General features: G+C 52.5%; 1 protein-coding gene across 2 annotated transcripts; it reads left to right on the plus strand.

Annotated features, from left to right (window-relative positions):
* The first annotated feature begins 1,290 nt into the window (after positions 1 to 1,290).
* On the plus strand, positions 1,291 to 15,619 carry LOC141998122 (killer cell lectin-like receptor subfamily B member 1B allele C). Of its 2 annotated transcripts, none has more exons than XM_074970754.1 (7): positions 1,291 to 1,452; positions 5,747 to 5,842; positions 11,502 to 11,732; positions 12,640 to 12,794; positions 13,340 to 13,476; positions 14,082 to 14,210; positions 14,746 to 15,619. In XM_074970754.1, the coding sequence occupies exons 1-6, from the start codon at positions 1,368 to 1,370 to the stop codon at positions 14,203 to 14,205; spliced, it is 828 nt and encodes a 275-aa protein (XP_074826855.1). In that variant the 5' UTR covers positions 1,291 to 1,367; the 3' UTR covers positions 14,206 to 14,210; positions 14,746 to 15,619. The 2 variants fall into 2 exon arrangements, with proteins under 2 accessions (XP_074826855.1, XP_074826856.1); XM_074970755.1 differs by having other exon boundaries at positions 1,292 to 1,452; positions 13,364 to 13,476.
* The last annotated feature ends 533 nt before the right edge of the window (positions 15,620 to 16,152 follow it).

Raw genomic sequence — 16,152 nt, forward strand, 5'->3', positions numbered from 1 at the left:
CCTTCTCTGAACCTTTTCCAGTTCCACTATCTCCTTCTTGAGACAGGGCGACTAGAACTGCACACAGTATTCAAGGTGTAGGCGCACCACGGATTTATACACGGATATATATTATGATATTGTCTGTCTTATTTTCTATCCCTTTCCTAACATACTGCTACCCTTTTACGGCTGCTGCACGTTTTCGGAGAACAAGCCATGGTGACTCCAAGATCTCTTGCTTGGGTGGCAACAGCCAATTTAGACCCCATCATTGTGTCGGCATAGCTGGGATTAGTTTTCCCAATGTGCATTACTTCGCACATTGGAAAAAATTACCTTGCACTGGCGGGGGGCTCTCTGGCACGATGGATTCCAACAGAAATAGGGCGAATTCACAGCAGCTGCGATCCGGCCCAAGAGCCCTGTTAATACTTGTTAACCACTGTCACACGACAGCTTTCTCGGCTGGCCGGTTGTGGTATGAGAGTAATATTTTCCGATGCGTGCTCAGGCCACACTCGCAAAATACATCGTCCAAGGTTTCAGTCAATAACTAGTCCGGCTAGTTTGTTCTTCCATTAGTCCCTGTGAACTCTTTGAACTATGATATTGATCCGTTCTAATGCTACATCACAGTGAACCTTTCACCAGCAAAATGCCAGGCACAACAGCGGCACTGGGTAAATCATTCCCAGGATGAACCAATGTCCTCAAGTGGTGTTAAAAAGAGAACTGAAGATGGTCTTCTGGTTAATGCACTGGACTGGGACCCAGGAGACCTGGGTTGCAAAGTTCTGCCACAAATTTAGTGTGTCGTCTTGGAAAGTCACTTAGGAGCAGACCTTCAGAGATATTTAGGCACCTAGTTTCAATGAGAGTTGATCCCCCGCTGAGATCAGGGCCCCATCGTGTCTGGTGCTGCACAGACACACAGGGAGTCCATGCTGCAAAGAGTTCACAACTGAAATACATACGAAGCAGGCGGGGAAACTGAAGCACGGGGGAAAGAAGTGACTTGTGCAAATTCACACAGCAGGTCAGAACTGAGATGAGAACAAAGCCAGGAATTTTAATTCCCAGCCCAATAGTTTAGCCCCTGTGACTAGACCCTATTACAGCTACCTGAAAGCTACGGTGCCTCTGAAATCCCTGGCCCCAAGGCTGCACCAGTCTCTACATTTCAAGGCCAGTTGCACTGGTTTAAGGCTGCAGGACCCAGACAGCCCGGGCTGTGACAGGACCCTTTGCAGTCACATGTGAGAGGAGCGGAATTCAGCTCTCAGAGGCGGCACTTCCTGACATTGGATTGATGTCAATTACATTCACAGACCAAGCCCCGGCTGCCCTGAGAGCACAGCCAGGTGCTCGTATCAGCTGCTCGCATCATGGCTGGGGAGATAGTCTATGCTGATCTGAACCTCCCCTCTGGCTTTCCTGGCTCCAGGACGCCTCTTTCAGCTCAGCCCCTCAGTAAGTGACCTTTATTTCCCGGGGGGTTCGTCGTAAACCCAAAGATGGATTTTGCTGGGAAGCCCAGAGCAGGTCTGTGCCAGGGGAATTTCTGGCTTTGGGGGAGGTGGCTGAAACACTTTTGATCAGCTCTCTGTAGCTGCTCACTTGTGTGTGCGGGGCTCTCTCGGTGCAGAAGCCTGGGGTGGAAAGGGGAAGTCCATGCTCCCACTCGCCTGCCCGGGTGGTGCATCAGACTTCTCCCGTTACGACCCACCGAGCTCTCGCTGGGGGCTTGTGGAATTCTAGATGGTTGCATGACGGACTCAGGCTACTAGGGCATTGGCAAGAATAATTTGCACTGCTCAGAGACCTCCCTGGAGTGGGGATGAGCTGTAGGAACAATATGAACTCTACGTGCTATTGAGACAGTGGGGGCTGTCTCTGGCTATATGCTCCTGCAGCCCCCAGCCCAACAGGGCCCTGATCTCACACAGCCTCTCAGGGCGCTACCGTAATTGACTCTTCCTTCCGAGGAAAACCGGTACACGCAACGTAATTCTGCCGCCGGGCATCCTCTGTAATGGTCCACGGAGCTGCTACTCGAAAGCTGAGGAGCGCTGGCTGGGCGGGGAAGGCTAGCTTCCGGGGTAAGCCCCTGCACTGGGAATCTGGACATGGTGGGTCCTTATTTTGGTCAGGTGCTCAGCCCCCCAGAGCTGGAGCCAGTTTTCCATACACAGCTCAGCACCCAGCCTGCCTCGGCCCTTACACCCCACATCTGCAGCACACAGGGGCAGGATTTTGCTGCAAGTGGCCAGAGGAGAATTTGCAGGTATAGCGTAGGGCAGTCATAAGCTACAGTGCCTCCCCCCAAAAAAACCCTAGTGGAGAACAGTTTCCAGCAGGGGTGGGCCTGGGAGCAGGAAGGAGAATTTCTGCTGCTCCAGATAATCCAAGTTTCTCGGGACTGTCCATAAATTAAAGCAACCCCAGGGCTGCTCTAATTGACACCTGGGGCTGTTTTGGAGAAGCCCAGAATCACAAGCCCCGGGGTTGCACTTCCCTTCCTGCACAGAATCTCTGCAATGCACAGCATTAGCATGCTTCTTAAGAAACTCTTCGAGAAGCTACGGTTCTCAACTCGCTCTGGGCAGCCGTGACTTCACAGCAGCTATATTTAAGCTATTGTTTCCTCTCCCAACCTCGGTGGGGAAATTCACATCTCTGCAGAGGGCCAAGCGCAAAGGCCAATGCCCTACTTCTAGCCTGCAAAATAGGACTAGAGTGGTGCCTGGACTTTGTGTGGGTTCTCTATACAGGGGTGAATTTCATCCCGTGCGCCCAGCGTCTTCAAGGCCTCTTGCTAGGCGTCTGTGATTCACACAACGTTGCATGTCTAAATGTCACTCTGATCGTGAAGTCTGACCCCCCTGCATAACCCAGGCCAGAGATTGTCACCTACAAATGCCGGCTTTGATTAGAATTATTCCTCCTTATGCTGTGGCCCCAATTCAGCACAGAACTTAACACATGTGCCTCTCGTTAACCACTTCCTTAAGCCCAATTACGGTCAATGGGACCGGAGCACACTGTTCAAGTTAAACCCACGTCCAAGTTCTTTGCTGAATAGGGATGTTTTGTTGAACTGGGCCCTAACTGACATGAGTGAGTCCAACAGGAACAAAGCATGCAGGCCACGCTTACAGGGGCACTCTGTCCTGGGGAGCAGGGACTCTGAAAAGGATTCAGGAATGGGGGGTGGATAATCAGCTGACCATGAACTCCTAGTGCGACACTGTGGCCTAAAAAGCTAATGCGACCCTGGGATGCATAAATGGGGATCTCGAGTAGGAGCAGGGCAGTTTCTTTACCTCTTGATTTGGCCCTGCTGCAACCGCTGCTGGAATCCTGTGTCCAGTTCTGGTGCCCACAATTCAGGAAGGATGTTGCTAAATTGGAGAAGGGGTCAGAGAAGAGCCACAAGAATAATTAAAGGATCAGAAAACCTGCCTTGTAGTGATAGACTCAAGGAGCTCAATCTATTTAATAAAAAGAGGGTTAAGGGGTGACCTGATGACAGTCTATAGGTATCTACATGAGGAAAAATATTGAATAACAAGCTCTCCAATCTAGCATAGAAAGGTTCTAACAAGATCCAATGGCTGCAAGTTGAAGCTAGACAAATTCAGACTGGAAATAAGGTGTAAATTTTTAACAGGGAGAGGAATTAATCATTGAAACATTTTACCAAAGGTCGTGGTGGATTCGGCATCACTGACAAGTTTTAAATCAACCCGGGGTGAGTCTTCTATAAGATCTGCTCTAGGAATTATTTTGAGGATGCTCTCTGGTGTGTGTAATACCGGAAGTCAGACAAAACAACCAGAATGGTCCCTTCCGGCCTGGGAATCTCAGAGTAGCTCATAGTTAAACTGTGGTTAGTTCAATCAGTTTGTGACAAGGGCAGATATTCTTGTTCTTGGACCTTTTCCATGGAATCTTTTTAATCACCATTTTTTGTTTTCAAACATCATCATTTTGAAGTGTTTTGATTTCAAGACAGAGAAATGTTTAGAAGAGGTTTAGAAAACATGATTGACGAGGAGAGGTTGAAGAATTGTACGTGTTTAGTCTAGAGGAGAGACGGAGGAGGGGGGACATGAGACCAGTCTTCCAGTATGAAAAAGGTTATTATAAAGAGGGTGTAGATCAATTGCTCTCCATGGCCACTGAAGGTACAATAAATAGTAATCAGCTTAATTTGCAGCAGGGGAGATTTAGGTGAGATTTTAGGAAAAACTTTCTAACGCTAAGGGTAGTTAAGCACTGAAACAGGTTAGCTAGGGAGGTTGTGGAAACTCAGTCACTGGAGGTTTTTAAGAATAGGTTAAACAAACACCAGTCACTGATGGTCTAGGGGTAAATATGGTCCTAGCTCCGTGAGGGGTGAGGGAGGGGGAAGGTGGGCTACATGACCTCTTGAGGTCCCTTCCAGCCCTACATTTCTGTGATTCTCTGTCTTGAAGATTGAAAGATGTTAAGTTTGAAATAATAATGTCATTTGGCTAAGCTGACCAATCAAGCTTGGCCATGCAACATAGTAATTAAACCTTGAAAATGCAAAGAGAAAGCACCGAACCAGAGATGTTTACAAATGGGAAAATGTTTCCAGCCAAAAAAGTTGCAAATGGGAAACCTCTGAGAAAATCAAATCTGGGAAAGCAAAGTAATAATAGTGATGCCGAATCCTGCCCGGGCCATTGTAGGTTGCTCAGGGCACGACCCAGGCTCCACCATCCCTGGCTAACCTGGGCTGCTGTTTGCCTGTCTTTTGTATTGTTAAGTTCTGTAAACGCGCTCTCTCTCGAAGGACGGCTCGATGGAGGGATCCTTTGCTAGGCCCCCTTTGCATGTTCTTCCAGCTGCCCAATGGCCGATGCTCCTCTTCATTCTTAACCTAAGAACGGCCATACTGGGTCAGACCAATGGTCCATCTAGCCCAATATCCTGTCTGCCAACAGTGGCCAAAGAAAACGCATCCCAGATCTTTCCAACTTCTGTTCTGGATAACTTTAGAGAGCAGGTGATGTTGGACTCTTGGCATTTGTTATTAATTAATTGCATTTAATGTTTAGTAATTTTCTAAGGCATTTGCTTTCCAAGGTATTTAGACATCTGTCTATGCCTTTGGTGGATTTCCAGCTTTCACATCTATGCATTAGGGTGGAAATAACATTTGAGCTGAACATTCATAGTTTGGTCTTTAAACTGTAGATTTGCAATGACTGAATCGTGTTTAAGCTGGTCCATGCAGCTGCTACCTTGCTAATTTGTGACATTATTTCCTCCTGGACTTTCCATTGGCGTGCATGTTACAGCCAAGGTATGCAAATTGACAATATACATAATGAACACAATAGACAATAATTAAGAATAATGCAATCAAACAGAAAAAGAATTTGAAAAACAACAAACAAATATGGTGAAGAATAAAAAAGGGGGGGTCATTTAAAAGTGTGGGAAATGTAAAATATTGAGAAAATGTTCATATTTTCATAAAAATTCCCATTTTCAAGAAAAGGGCCAAAATTTCACCTCATTGCCTTTACATTAAAAGTCAGACAGCTCTCCAGTCATCCCAGACTGGCCTCCGAAGGGAAACCAGATGAACAGGGGAGTGTATAGGCCCCAATCCTGTAATCAACTCCCTGTGGGCATCGGATTCTACCCACGCTGGGGATGTATTTTTCTTTGAAACAGTCTTTCGTATACTAGGTTCCGACTGGTTTTCACCAGACGTTGGCTCTTACAGGTCCCCCAAGTCCCCGGTGGCATCGGACAGCGCTGTGGGTCGGATGGATTGGGAACGTTGTCCTGATGATTGCTGTGATAGTGCTGGGGATTCGGGGTGAGTAGCTGACAGCTCCGTGTTTATTTGTGCGGGTCCATCAGTGTATAGCATGCACCGCTACAGACTAGGGACCGAATGGCTAGGCAGCAGTTCTGCAGAGAAGGACCTAGGGGTGACAGTGGACGAGAAGCTGGATATGAATCAACAGTGTGCCCTTGTTGCCAAGAAGGCCAATGGCATTTTGGGATGTATAAGTAGGGGCATTGCCAGCAGATCGAGGGACGTGATCGTTCCCCTCTATTCGACATTGGTGAGGCCTCATCTGGAGTACTGTGTCCAGTTTTGGGCTCCACACTACAAGAAGGATGTGGAGAAATTGAAAAGAGTCCAGCGAAGGGCAACAAAAATGATTAGGGGACTGGAACACATGACTTATGAGGAGAGGCTGAGGAAACTGGGATTGTTTAGTCTACGGAAGAGAAGAATGAGGGGGGATTTGATAGCTGCTTTTAACTACCTGAAAGGTGGATCCAAAGAGGATGGATCTAGACTATTCTCAGTGATAGCAGATGACAGGACAAGGAGTAATGGTCTCAAGTTGCAGTGGGGGAGATTTAGGTTGGATATTAGGAAAAACTTTCTCACTAGGAGGGTGGTGAAACACTGGAATGCGTTACCTAGGGAGGTGGTGGAATCCCCTTCCTTAGAAGTTTTTAAGGTCAAGCTTGACAAAGCCCTGGCTGGGATGATTTAGTTGGGTTTGGTCCTGCTCTGGGCAGGGGGTTGGACTAGATGACCTCCAGAGGTCCCTTCCAACTCTGATATTCTATAATTCTATGATTAGCCGGTCCCTCCAGAACTCCATTGTGGAGCCCCTCGCACTACCTGGTACATTTTTTTGATGCTCCGAAGAGCTTGACTGTAACGTGGAGAGAAAATTAAATATATAGGGAAATGGGTGTGCATGGGGATGGATGGATAACTAGATAGATCCAGGCATACACTGGAACTGGTTAAAAATAAGGGGGGAAATTTACTGATATATTTTAAAAAAATCCTTGTCACCCTCTGTTCAAAATTCAAAAAACCCCCCTAAATTCTGAAAGCTCAGAATTTGAAAAGCTCTGCAAGTTGGTTGAAAGAACGGGAGGGAGTGGGGAGAATTGGGTGACCGTTTCATCAACATTTTCCCTCATTTTTTGTTTCAAAATTACATAAACATTTTAAAATTAGCAAAAAATGTCAGCCAACTCCAATACTAGCCCTGGTTGAGAATTCGTCAGCCAAATGTGTGTTTTAAAAAAGGAAATTTGGATTTTGCTATATGTGTAGCGCTCCCTATCCCCCCGGTTACCTTCTTTAGCACCAATCCCCTGACGTGTTTTGAGGGACGGGCCTGGGTTTTTCTGGATCCCACCTTCTGCTCCCCAGGGTGTAACATTTTTATTTGCTTCCCGTATGAATTTATTTGCCGATGCCACTACCCACCTCACTCCTGCCTGGCAGGGTCACCAGGGCAGCTTGGGAGGAAAATTCTCAGCCCAGGGTAACCCCCACTTACTTGCCAGTTAGCTGGAGACTCCCAAGAAATAACACAGACACATACAATATATTCTACACCGTCATTATATTAGACAGGAGATAAATAGAACACTATTCCAGAGGAAACCGGTGCCCACGCTGATAATACCCATGAATTTCCCCAGTCACGTGACCTGATCTAGCAAAGGTGAAATTAGTGTCCCGTTGGTGCGCGTACTTGTAGGGGCCTTTGACGACCTGTGACCACGATATCATCTGTGTCTGTTAGCAGCCTGGCTGACTGGGCTCAGTGCAGCCCAAAGGACTCGTGCGTGGGATAAGGCCGTCAGTCCCGCCACGGGTTTAATAGGCAGCAGGTTATAAAATCCCCAAACCCGGACCCTCTGGCTTGAGGGCACATTTCCCAGGAGTAGGGGGGGTTTCTCCCGAACCATCTCCCTGACTAGCTAACGGAAGGATGGCGACTCACAACTCCACGCCGGATCCTCACGGTCAGAGATGGCTCTGGACTGCAGAGGGGCTGATGATCACTGCGGGCAGGCGTCCTCTTCATGCAGGGGTCAGGCTGCTGCTGCTCCCAGGATTTCTCCTCACCTCCAAGGGGTGTACAGCTCCGGGGGCAGGTTACTAAACTAGCCTAAAAATCCTTACTTCAGTCTCCCACCCCAGCACTCAGCCACACTCCCAGCCGGCGGCAGCCCCGGGCTAGCAGCCAGAGCAGTGGTGCCATGGGGTGGCTGATTTTCCCTAGGGAGATGGGGGCTAAACTCAGCCAGGCTGTGGGGGGAGTTTTCACAAACACAGCATATCAGGGTTGGAAGGGACCTCAGGAGGTCATCTAGTCCAACCCCCTGCTCAAAGCAGGACCAATCCCCAATTTTTGCCCCAGATCCCTAAATGGCCCCCTCAAGGATTGAACTCACAACTCTGGGTTTAGCAGGCCAATGCTCAAACCCCCCTCCCAACAAAGGTCTCTAACCTGGGAGTCACCTTCCTCCCAGGGACAGCGCCTCTCCCTGAGCTACTGGCACACAGAGCCCCAGGAACCCAGGGAAGCACCTTGGGGCTTACACATGTATATATATCTCCGCTCTGGCTGTGTCACTGCAGTGCACCTTGGGAGTCCCAAGCCTGCGGTGCATCATGGGAGATGTAGTCCAGCCAGGGAGCCTGGTCCATAAGGAGGAACAGCAGCATGAGGCACAAAACTACAACTCCCAGCAGCCTAGGCAGCGGCAGGTCAATATTGAACCCACCTGAAGTGAAACATTTCATCCTTCCCAATCAGGTTGATTCTGAATTTTTCCTTCCACAGACAAGCTTTTGATACTTTGACTTTTCGTCCCAATTCAGGGCAAAAACAAATGTTGAAATATTGGAATTGCCTGTGGCACATAAATTCGGATTTTTGACCGACTCTTTCTAATACATACACAGCCCCAGAGATAGTCAGAGCAATGGAGACACAGGGAGCGCTCCAGACCTGTAGAAAGAGGATATTGTCTTTAACAGACCTGGGTTTTGTTCCCACATCTGCTGGGTGACTTTTGCACAAGGCACTTTGCCTTTGTGTTTCCGTTCCCTCCCCAGCCAATGATTTGCCTTGTCTATTTACAGGGAGATTTTCAGAAGCCCTTAAGGAATTTAGGAGCACCACCTTCATGCTCACGTGAAATACCCTCCATTTGGCTGTAAGCCACTCTTAGCTCTAGCATCAATTCCTGACTCTGCCACAGACTCCCTGTGTGACTGTGGGCAAGTGCTCTGGGCCTCAGTTTCCCCATCGAAAAAATGGAGATCGTGCCTCCTTCATCTAAGTAGATTGCAAGTTCTTTGAGGCAGGGACCGTCTCTTGCTGTGTGTCTGTGCAGCGCCCGGCACCACGGGGCCCTGATCTCAGCTGGGGCCAGGACTGTCTCTCCCTGTGTGTCTGTGCAGCGCCCGGCACAACGGGGCCCTGATCTCAGCTGGGGCGGGGACTGTCTCTCCCTGTGTGTCTGTGCAGCGCCCGGCACCACGGGGCCCTGATCAGCTGGGGCCAGGACTGTCTCTCGTTGTGTGTCTGGGCACAGCTGGGCCTCTAGGCTCCACAGTCATAGATATAATACCAATAAGAGAAGGCTGGTCCAAGGGCCTACAGCCTATTTGCAGCCTAGAATGTGTCTGTGCTGGGCTGTAAGGAGCCAGCTTGGCTCTGGGCAGAAGATGCCATTTGCTGCTCTGTTCCTGTTTGTAACCTTGTTTACTTGGGCGGCAGGGGTAACACTGTGGTTTCTCTTTGTGTACAGGAGAGGAAGTAAAATGAGGACAGGAGCTGTTTTCACGCTAGACTGGGCAGTGAGGGGGCGATTCAACTTCAAAGGTCATCTAAGTCAATGGAAAGTTTTATTAACATTGCACTAGTAACCCAGCTGAGATCAGGGCCCCATTGTGCCAGGAGCTGTTCAGACCCACAGCGAGAGACAGTCCCTGCCCCAGCTGAGATCAGGGCCCCGTTGTGCCGGGCGCTGCACAGACACACAGCGAGAGACAGTTCCTGCCCCTCCAAGAGCTCAGAATCTCAGTAGACAAGACAGTCAAAGCAAATGAGTTGAAATTACTTGGCCAAGGTCATACGGCAGAGCTAAATCTTGAATCCCGATTTCCTCCTCACGCTGCTTTTCCATTAATCACGCTGGGTACTCGACTGTACCACCGGCTGGGGAGTTGTAAAGGGATTGTTGTAATTTCAAATTTTGAAACATTTCCACTTGCTTCAAAATCTGGGGGCGGGGGAAATGATCCTAGTGTCCCCCCAGCTTTTCGTCAGCCGTGGACGTTTCCATACAACTGTCCTCAACACGTAATAGTGAGGAAATGTAGCTGGTGGATAAAATGGAGAAGGGGCGTCCCCAAAATGTGGCTGGGAATGTTTCCCCCTGAAGGTTGTGTTCCCATCACCAGGCTGACGTGTCAGACAGAGCTGGCCGTTCGCCGCAGGATGGTGGGACGGGGCAGGAGCTCACAGGCATCCCGAGAGGAAGGCTGGCCACTGGTTTTGGTGCTAATCTGGGACTCAGGAGCTCTGGGACCTGTTCCTGGTTCTGCCACTGATTCCCCGTGTGACACTGGGCTGGTCCCTTAAGGCTGGAATTCCACAGGGGTTTAAGTACCTAACACTGCATCTAGGCGCCTAAAAACAACCCACTCGGTGACTAATGCCTATTGAAGTCAATTGGAATTGGGCTCCTAGGGCCCAGGTTCTCAAATGTATTTAGGTGCCCAACACCCACGGGAGTTAGGCACCTAAATCCTTTTGAGGATCTGGGCCTAGGTGCTTCTGAAAACCCCACTCAGAGTCTCTTTGCAGCTTTAAGTGCCTAAACCCCTTGAACAATCTGTCCCCATGATCCTCCCCTTCTTCACAGGGAATGTGGGTGAAGGACAGAGACAGCAAGTGACGGGTCAGATAAACTCCGCAACTGACAGGCTGCGCCCCTCAGGATGGCTGCATTGGAGGGGGAGGCTTCTGGGAGGCCTGTTTTCACTGAGGCAACTTCCACACCAGCAGAGAGCCCCTGACGCCGGAAGCTGTGACCCCCGCCCTGACTCCCACGCAGCTGCAGCCCAGAGTCTCGGCTTCCTGTGCGATCTCACACCCCCGCCCACGTGGCTCCCGGACCCTCCTCTCTCCAGGGCAGGACGCACAGTGAGGAGGGCTACACTGTATTGAACCTGCAGCCCCAGAGGGGCGGCTGAGGTGGCCTGTCCCTGCTCGGAACCCAGGCTGGTCCACACCACTGTGAAGAGCTCTGTGCCTCAGTTTCCCCACCTGTACAATGGGGATAACAGCCCTGTGCCCTGCCTCACAGAGTGCGACTGGGAGGCAAAATCTAGCAAAGACTCTGAGGTGTTTTGATACTGCTTTGATGGGGGCTGGATAACTTAGATGCAAAGATGAGGTGGGTTTGCAAAGAGGCCCAAGGGATTTAGGCACCCAGCTCCCACTGATTTTCAATCCCAAGCCACTCATTTGGACTGTGGCCCTTTGGGGCTGTTCTGAAGTCCATGGGAGTTGGTGAAGATGGGGCTGAATGGGCTTTGGGCCAGGCCCTGTGTCTCTGCCAGTGCTTTTCCCCAGCAACTCCCCATCACACTGACCCGCCACCTCACTCCCACCGACGCTGCTTTGCAGTTTCCCACTTGATGTCCGAGAACGGACAGACCCCGGAAGCCCCTGGGAGTGAAGGAGCCGGGAGCAGAGATACAGCGACACCCCCTGGGAGCGAAGGAGCCGGGAGCAGAGATACAGCGACACCCCCTGGGAGCGCAGACCCCAGCACGGCAGAATGCAGCGCCCGCCTGGAGCGTTTCCAATCCCAGCTGAGCCAACGTCTGTGCCCCCCGGCCCAGCCCGGCCCAGCAGGTAACCCCAGCTCGTGTGTCTCTGAGCCGCTCTCCGCCCCGGGCACGGCCAGTGGAAACCCAGCTGCCGTCCCAGCCCCTGGGGATCCTGCAGGACAGGGACACGCCGCCCCCTGCTGGTTGCACCGATCTAGCCACCAGCCCCGCTGGGTGCCAGGCTAGGAATGGATCTGCCTCAGCTGGGACTGGGTGTGGGGGCTCTGCTGAGACTGCGGGGGGGTGGGGGGTGGAAGCGACATCTAGTGGCCATGCCCGGTACTGCTCAAGGGGGGTCTTAAAATAATCTAATACCAGGATGGCCAAATGTTTGCAGAGCAGGGACGGATCCCAGCAGAGAGACAGTCTCATGGACTCACCCCCTCCCATTCCCAGGCATCCCTGGGATCCCACCTTCTCTCCTGTTCTCCCCAGTTACCACCTCCCCTCCCATATCCTGTTAGATTTCCACTAACCAGCCCCCAACGCATCTTCAGTTGTCCTAAGCCCCTTCTAGGCCACTCTGGCACAATAATGTAGCCTTAAAATGGATGCAAATAGTCCCATGAGGTCCCTTCTGCCCTGGAGACCTCCCTGCCTAGTGTGGGGCTGGAGTAAGAGCCCCTCACACACTCTGTTCCCAACCCCCAAAGTAGGGAGCAGATTGGTGTGTGTGGGTAGAGTGCAGTGCACTATGGGTATTCTCTGCTCCCCAGGGCCCATATGGGAGCAATGGATAAGGCAGAGCAGCCCCGAGACTGCTCTAACTGATGCCAGAAGCCAGGCAGGGCCCGGCCTATCCCCAGATTTCAGGGAGCACAAAGGGGACTCAAACCCATTTTATCCCCATCCCAGCGCCAGTCACAGGAAGGGAGTAGCCGGGAACGAGGCCCTGAATGCTCAGAGCATTAATGAATCCTGTCTCTCTGCAGGGGGCTCCGGGTGCAAACTCTGCCCCACGGACTGGCAGCTGCACAGGGACAAGTGCTACTGGGTCGGCAAAGAAAGTAAAACATGGAGTGAGAGCCGCACCGACTGCTCAGCGAGGGGCTCCCAGCTGCTGGTGATCCGGGACCGGGAGGAGCTGGTAAAGGGGACAGTAACATCCTGCTGGAGCTGCCCCTGCAGGCCTGGGCCCTGGGTACAGAGTCCGAGGACTCGTATATGCTACATGGTGAATCTAGGATTGTCAGTGCTGCCTAAAGGACTTGGACACCCCACTCCCATTAATTGTTAATATCAGGGTGTCCAAATCCCCTAGGCAGCTACGACAAATCTCAGCCTAAATCACCAGCCCTGAGATCAGGGACTGACAATGGTGGCTTAAAGCTACCTGTATCCTCCCCCTTCTGGGATGTGCCCTACAAAACTCAGCTGGAGAGAGGGGCTGAGTGTGTGTGTGTGAGAGAGAGAGAGTTATGAGGCTTGAGGGCTACAGAGAGAGGGGGTAGGTGTGGGGCTGGGTGGACAGAAGAGTCTACATGGGGAATAGTTGGCGAGATGGAGAGGTATGCGTGGGGATGGATAGGTGTGTACAGGGGTAGGTGGACAGCCAGACAGTAGTTCTGGTGCTAAAGTTGTTGAGAACTTGGATTTGGAAGAAAAGAGCTGAGAGCAGGTTCTGGTCCCCAGCTGCCTGTCCCACACTCCCTGCAGGCGTCCCTCCAGGCCCTGACACGAGGCATGTCTCAGTTCTGGGTCGGACTGTCCCGCCCCTCCCTGGAGAAGGCCTGGACCTGGCTGGACGGCTCCCTGCTGGATCAGACCCTGTGAGTGATTCCTTGAGTCAAACCCTTCCCCTCCCCTCCGTGGGCAGCAGGGGGGAGGGGATGTTTGGGGGAAGGTCAGGACTTTGGGGGAAGTCATTTTCAGTGTAAGGTGATGACAAAGACCCTTCTATTCCCCCCCCCGCCCCCAGAGGAGGTGAAGCTGGAGCCCTGGGGGTGGGGGAGGTGGCCCAGAGTCGGGGTGTGGAGGGAGAAGAGCAAAGGGGCCAGGCCAGAGCCCTGGGGATCCCCCAGACAATGGGGCAGGGGCGAGGGGGAGACACAGAGCAGCCAGAGTGGCAGGAGGGGACCAGGAGGGGGCAGCGTCGGCCCAGCCCGGTGGGGAGGGGATGCGGAGCAGGGGAGGGAGATGGACAGGGTCTAGCCCAGCAGGGAGGAGGAGGCTGGAGCAGGTCCCTGGGCTCTGGGCAGCGAGAGGCCATTTGAGACCCTGGCCAGGGCCCTGACACTGGGGAGAGGGGGCAGCCCCCAGGGCAGAGCTGGAGGAGACGACGGCTGCGGATCTCATTGGAACAGGGAAGAGCCGCTACCGACTGCGTGTGATGGACCCACACGTGCTGACAGGGGCCCTCTCCTCTGTCCCACAGGCTCCCGGTGTCAGGCAGGGCTGAGGGGAACAGCTGTGGGTCAGTGAACGGGAATCGGCTTCATTCTGACACCTGCAGCTCTGGATTGCAGTGGATGTGCCAGCGAGACGCCGTCCTGCTCTGAGCAGGGTACGGGGGAGACCTCAGAGCGCGGCACCGTTATCCCCATGTCACACGTGGGGAAACCGAGCGGCAGACACTGACCTGCCCAAATTACACCGAGAATTGGTGGCAAAGTGGGAAATGGAACCCAGGAGTCCTGGCTCCCAGCCCCTCCCCCTCGCCCAGCGCTGGGAATAGAACCCAGGAGTCCTGGCTCCCAGCCCCTCCCCCTCGCCCAGCACTGGGAATGGAACCCAGGAGTCCTGGCTCCCAATGCTACCTCAGCCTAGAGAAGAGCGATTCCAATCTCTGGCTTTGCGTATTGCAGCAGGGGCTGGAGAGCGCTGCGGGGGCAGGGCTTGGGCTGTAGGCGTCAGGCTCTGCAGAGCCCTGGGGCAATTTATCCCTCACCCGCCCAGGACTGGGAGAGAAGAGTCTGCCCCAGGTCACGTAAATCAGCCCCGATTCGGTGTCCAGTGGAGCAGAACTGATTGACCCCAGCTGGGGATCTGGGCTTTCCCCTGGATTTCACCCGATTCATTTCCTTTCACCTCTCTGCCAGGTTCCGCTCTCCGCTCTCTTCCCCGGCCCACTGACTGCTCCCGTCCAGCCTGTGACCTGACGCACCTCTGCCCATCCTGCCCTAGCAGATCGTTAACTCCTGTCACTAACGATGGGGTCTCAGCTTCAGAGGTTTCTGTGTGGATGTGCTGTCCACTTGCTACCACCTTAGGGCACTTTTAAGTAGATCAGTGCCCCCACCCCCGATCCCAAATGGAAGCTTTCCCTGTGCATTATTTGACGCTCTCCGGGGTCACTGTCTCTGTCAGAGGAGCCGGGTTGGGGTTCTCCGTGGCAGTGAAGGGGGCACTATATTGAGAGCTGGGGGCTAACGAACACCCTGTGACCCCGTGGCCCGGCAGCCCAGGAGGAGATGGCCTGGCAAAGCTGGAGGGCTGGGCGGCTGGCCAGGCTGAGAGGTGACCTTCCAAACAGACCCAAGTGTCTTTAGGAGCCGCCCCTGAGAAAACTGGGCTTGTGAGTGCAACAGGACAGAGCTTGTCCAGTCCGCGGAAGAGACAGGGCTGGCGAGCGCTGGCCCGTTCAGGGTTTGGTCATGGGGCTGGACGAAGGCAACATGCTGAAGGTGCTGTCACACGAGGGAGACGGTGTGGCCTCCAACCAGAGCCCCAGCATCTATCCTGCAGTTAAACCGCTCCTTCGCTCGAGCCCGAGTTAGGTGGCATGAGCCAGGCGCAGGTGTCCAACTGCCGTGTAAACATTGCCCTTGTGCTTCACTTTCCCCATCTGTGAAATGGGGATATTGATATTGACCTTCCTGCATGAAGCACTTTGAGATCTACAGATGCAAAGCTCGAGATCGGAGCTAGGGATCATCATGATCATGGGGACATTAAAGGTTTCTGTTAAACCGTGCAAAAGCTGGGTGTGTTTATTGTTGATGGGTCACAGAGCGACTCGAATCATGGCTTTGACGTGTTATGTGACTTTAGATGAGTCACTTGCCCAATCTGTGCCTCAGTTTCCTCTCCCACCCTTTGTCTGTCCTGTCTGTTCAGATGGTGAAGGGACCACAATATAGTCCTGATCTCAGCTGGGGCAGGGACTGTCTCTCCCTGTGTGTCTGTGCAGCTCCCGGCACAACGGGGCCCTGATCTCAGCTGGGGCAGGGACTGTCTCTCGCTGTGTGTCTGTGCAGCGCCCAGCCCAAAGGGGCCCTGATCTCAGCTGGGGCAGGGACTGTCTCTCGCTGTGTCTGGGCAGCACCCGGCACAACGGGGCCCTGATCTCAGTTGGAGCCTCTAACCACTGGTGTCATACTTGATGCTTAGCATGGTGGTGTGGGTTTGTGTGTAATTGTTTGCAGTTTGTCTATCAGTAATGGTTCCTGGGGATTGTGTATGGCTAGACAGAGAACAGCTCAGCTCTTTGATCTCTCTCTCTCTCA

This window comes from Natator depressus, chromosome 14 (genome assembly GCF_965152275.1).
Source record: "Natator depressus isolate rNatDep1 chromosome 14, rNatDep2.hap1, whole genome shotgun sequence".
Taxonomy (NCBI): Eukaryota; Metazoa; Chordata; order Testudines; family Cheloniidae; genus Natator; species Natator depressus.

Bases quoted from the DNA above. Each gene is read 5' to 3' on its own strand.
- LOC141998122 (XM_074970754.1), top strand. From the start codon at position 1,368: ATGGCTGGGGAGATAGTCTATGCTGATCTGAACCTCCCCTCTGGCTTT. The intron at 1,453-5,746 runs GTAAGTGACCTT...TGGCTCTTACAG, and splicing joins TCTTTCAGCTCAGCCCCTCA to GTCCCCCAAGTCCCCGGTGG. The intron at 5,843-11,501 runs GTGAGTAGCTGA...GCTGCTTTGCAG, and splicing joins GATAGTGCTGGGGATTCGGG to TTTCCCACTTGATGTCCGAG.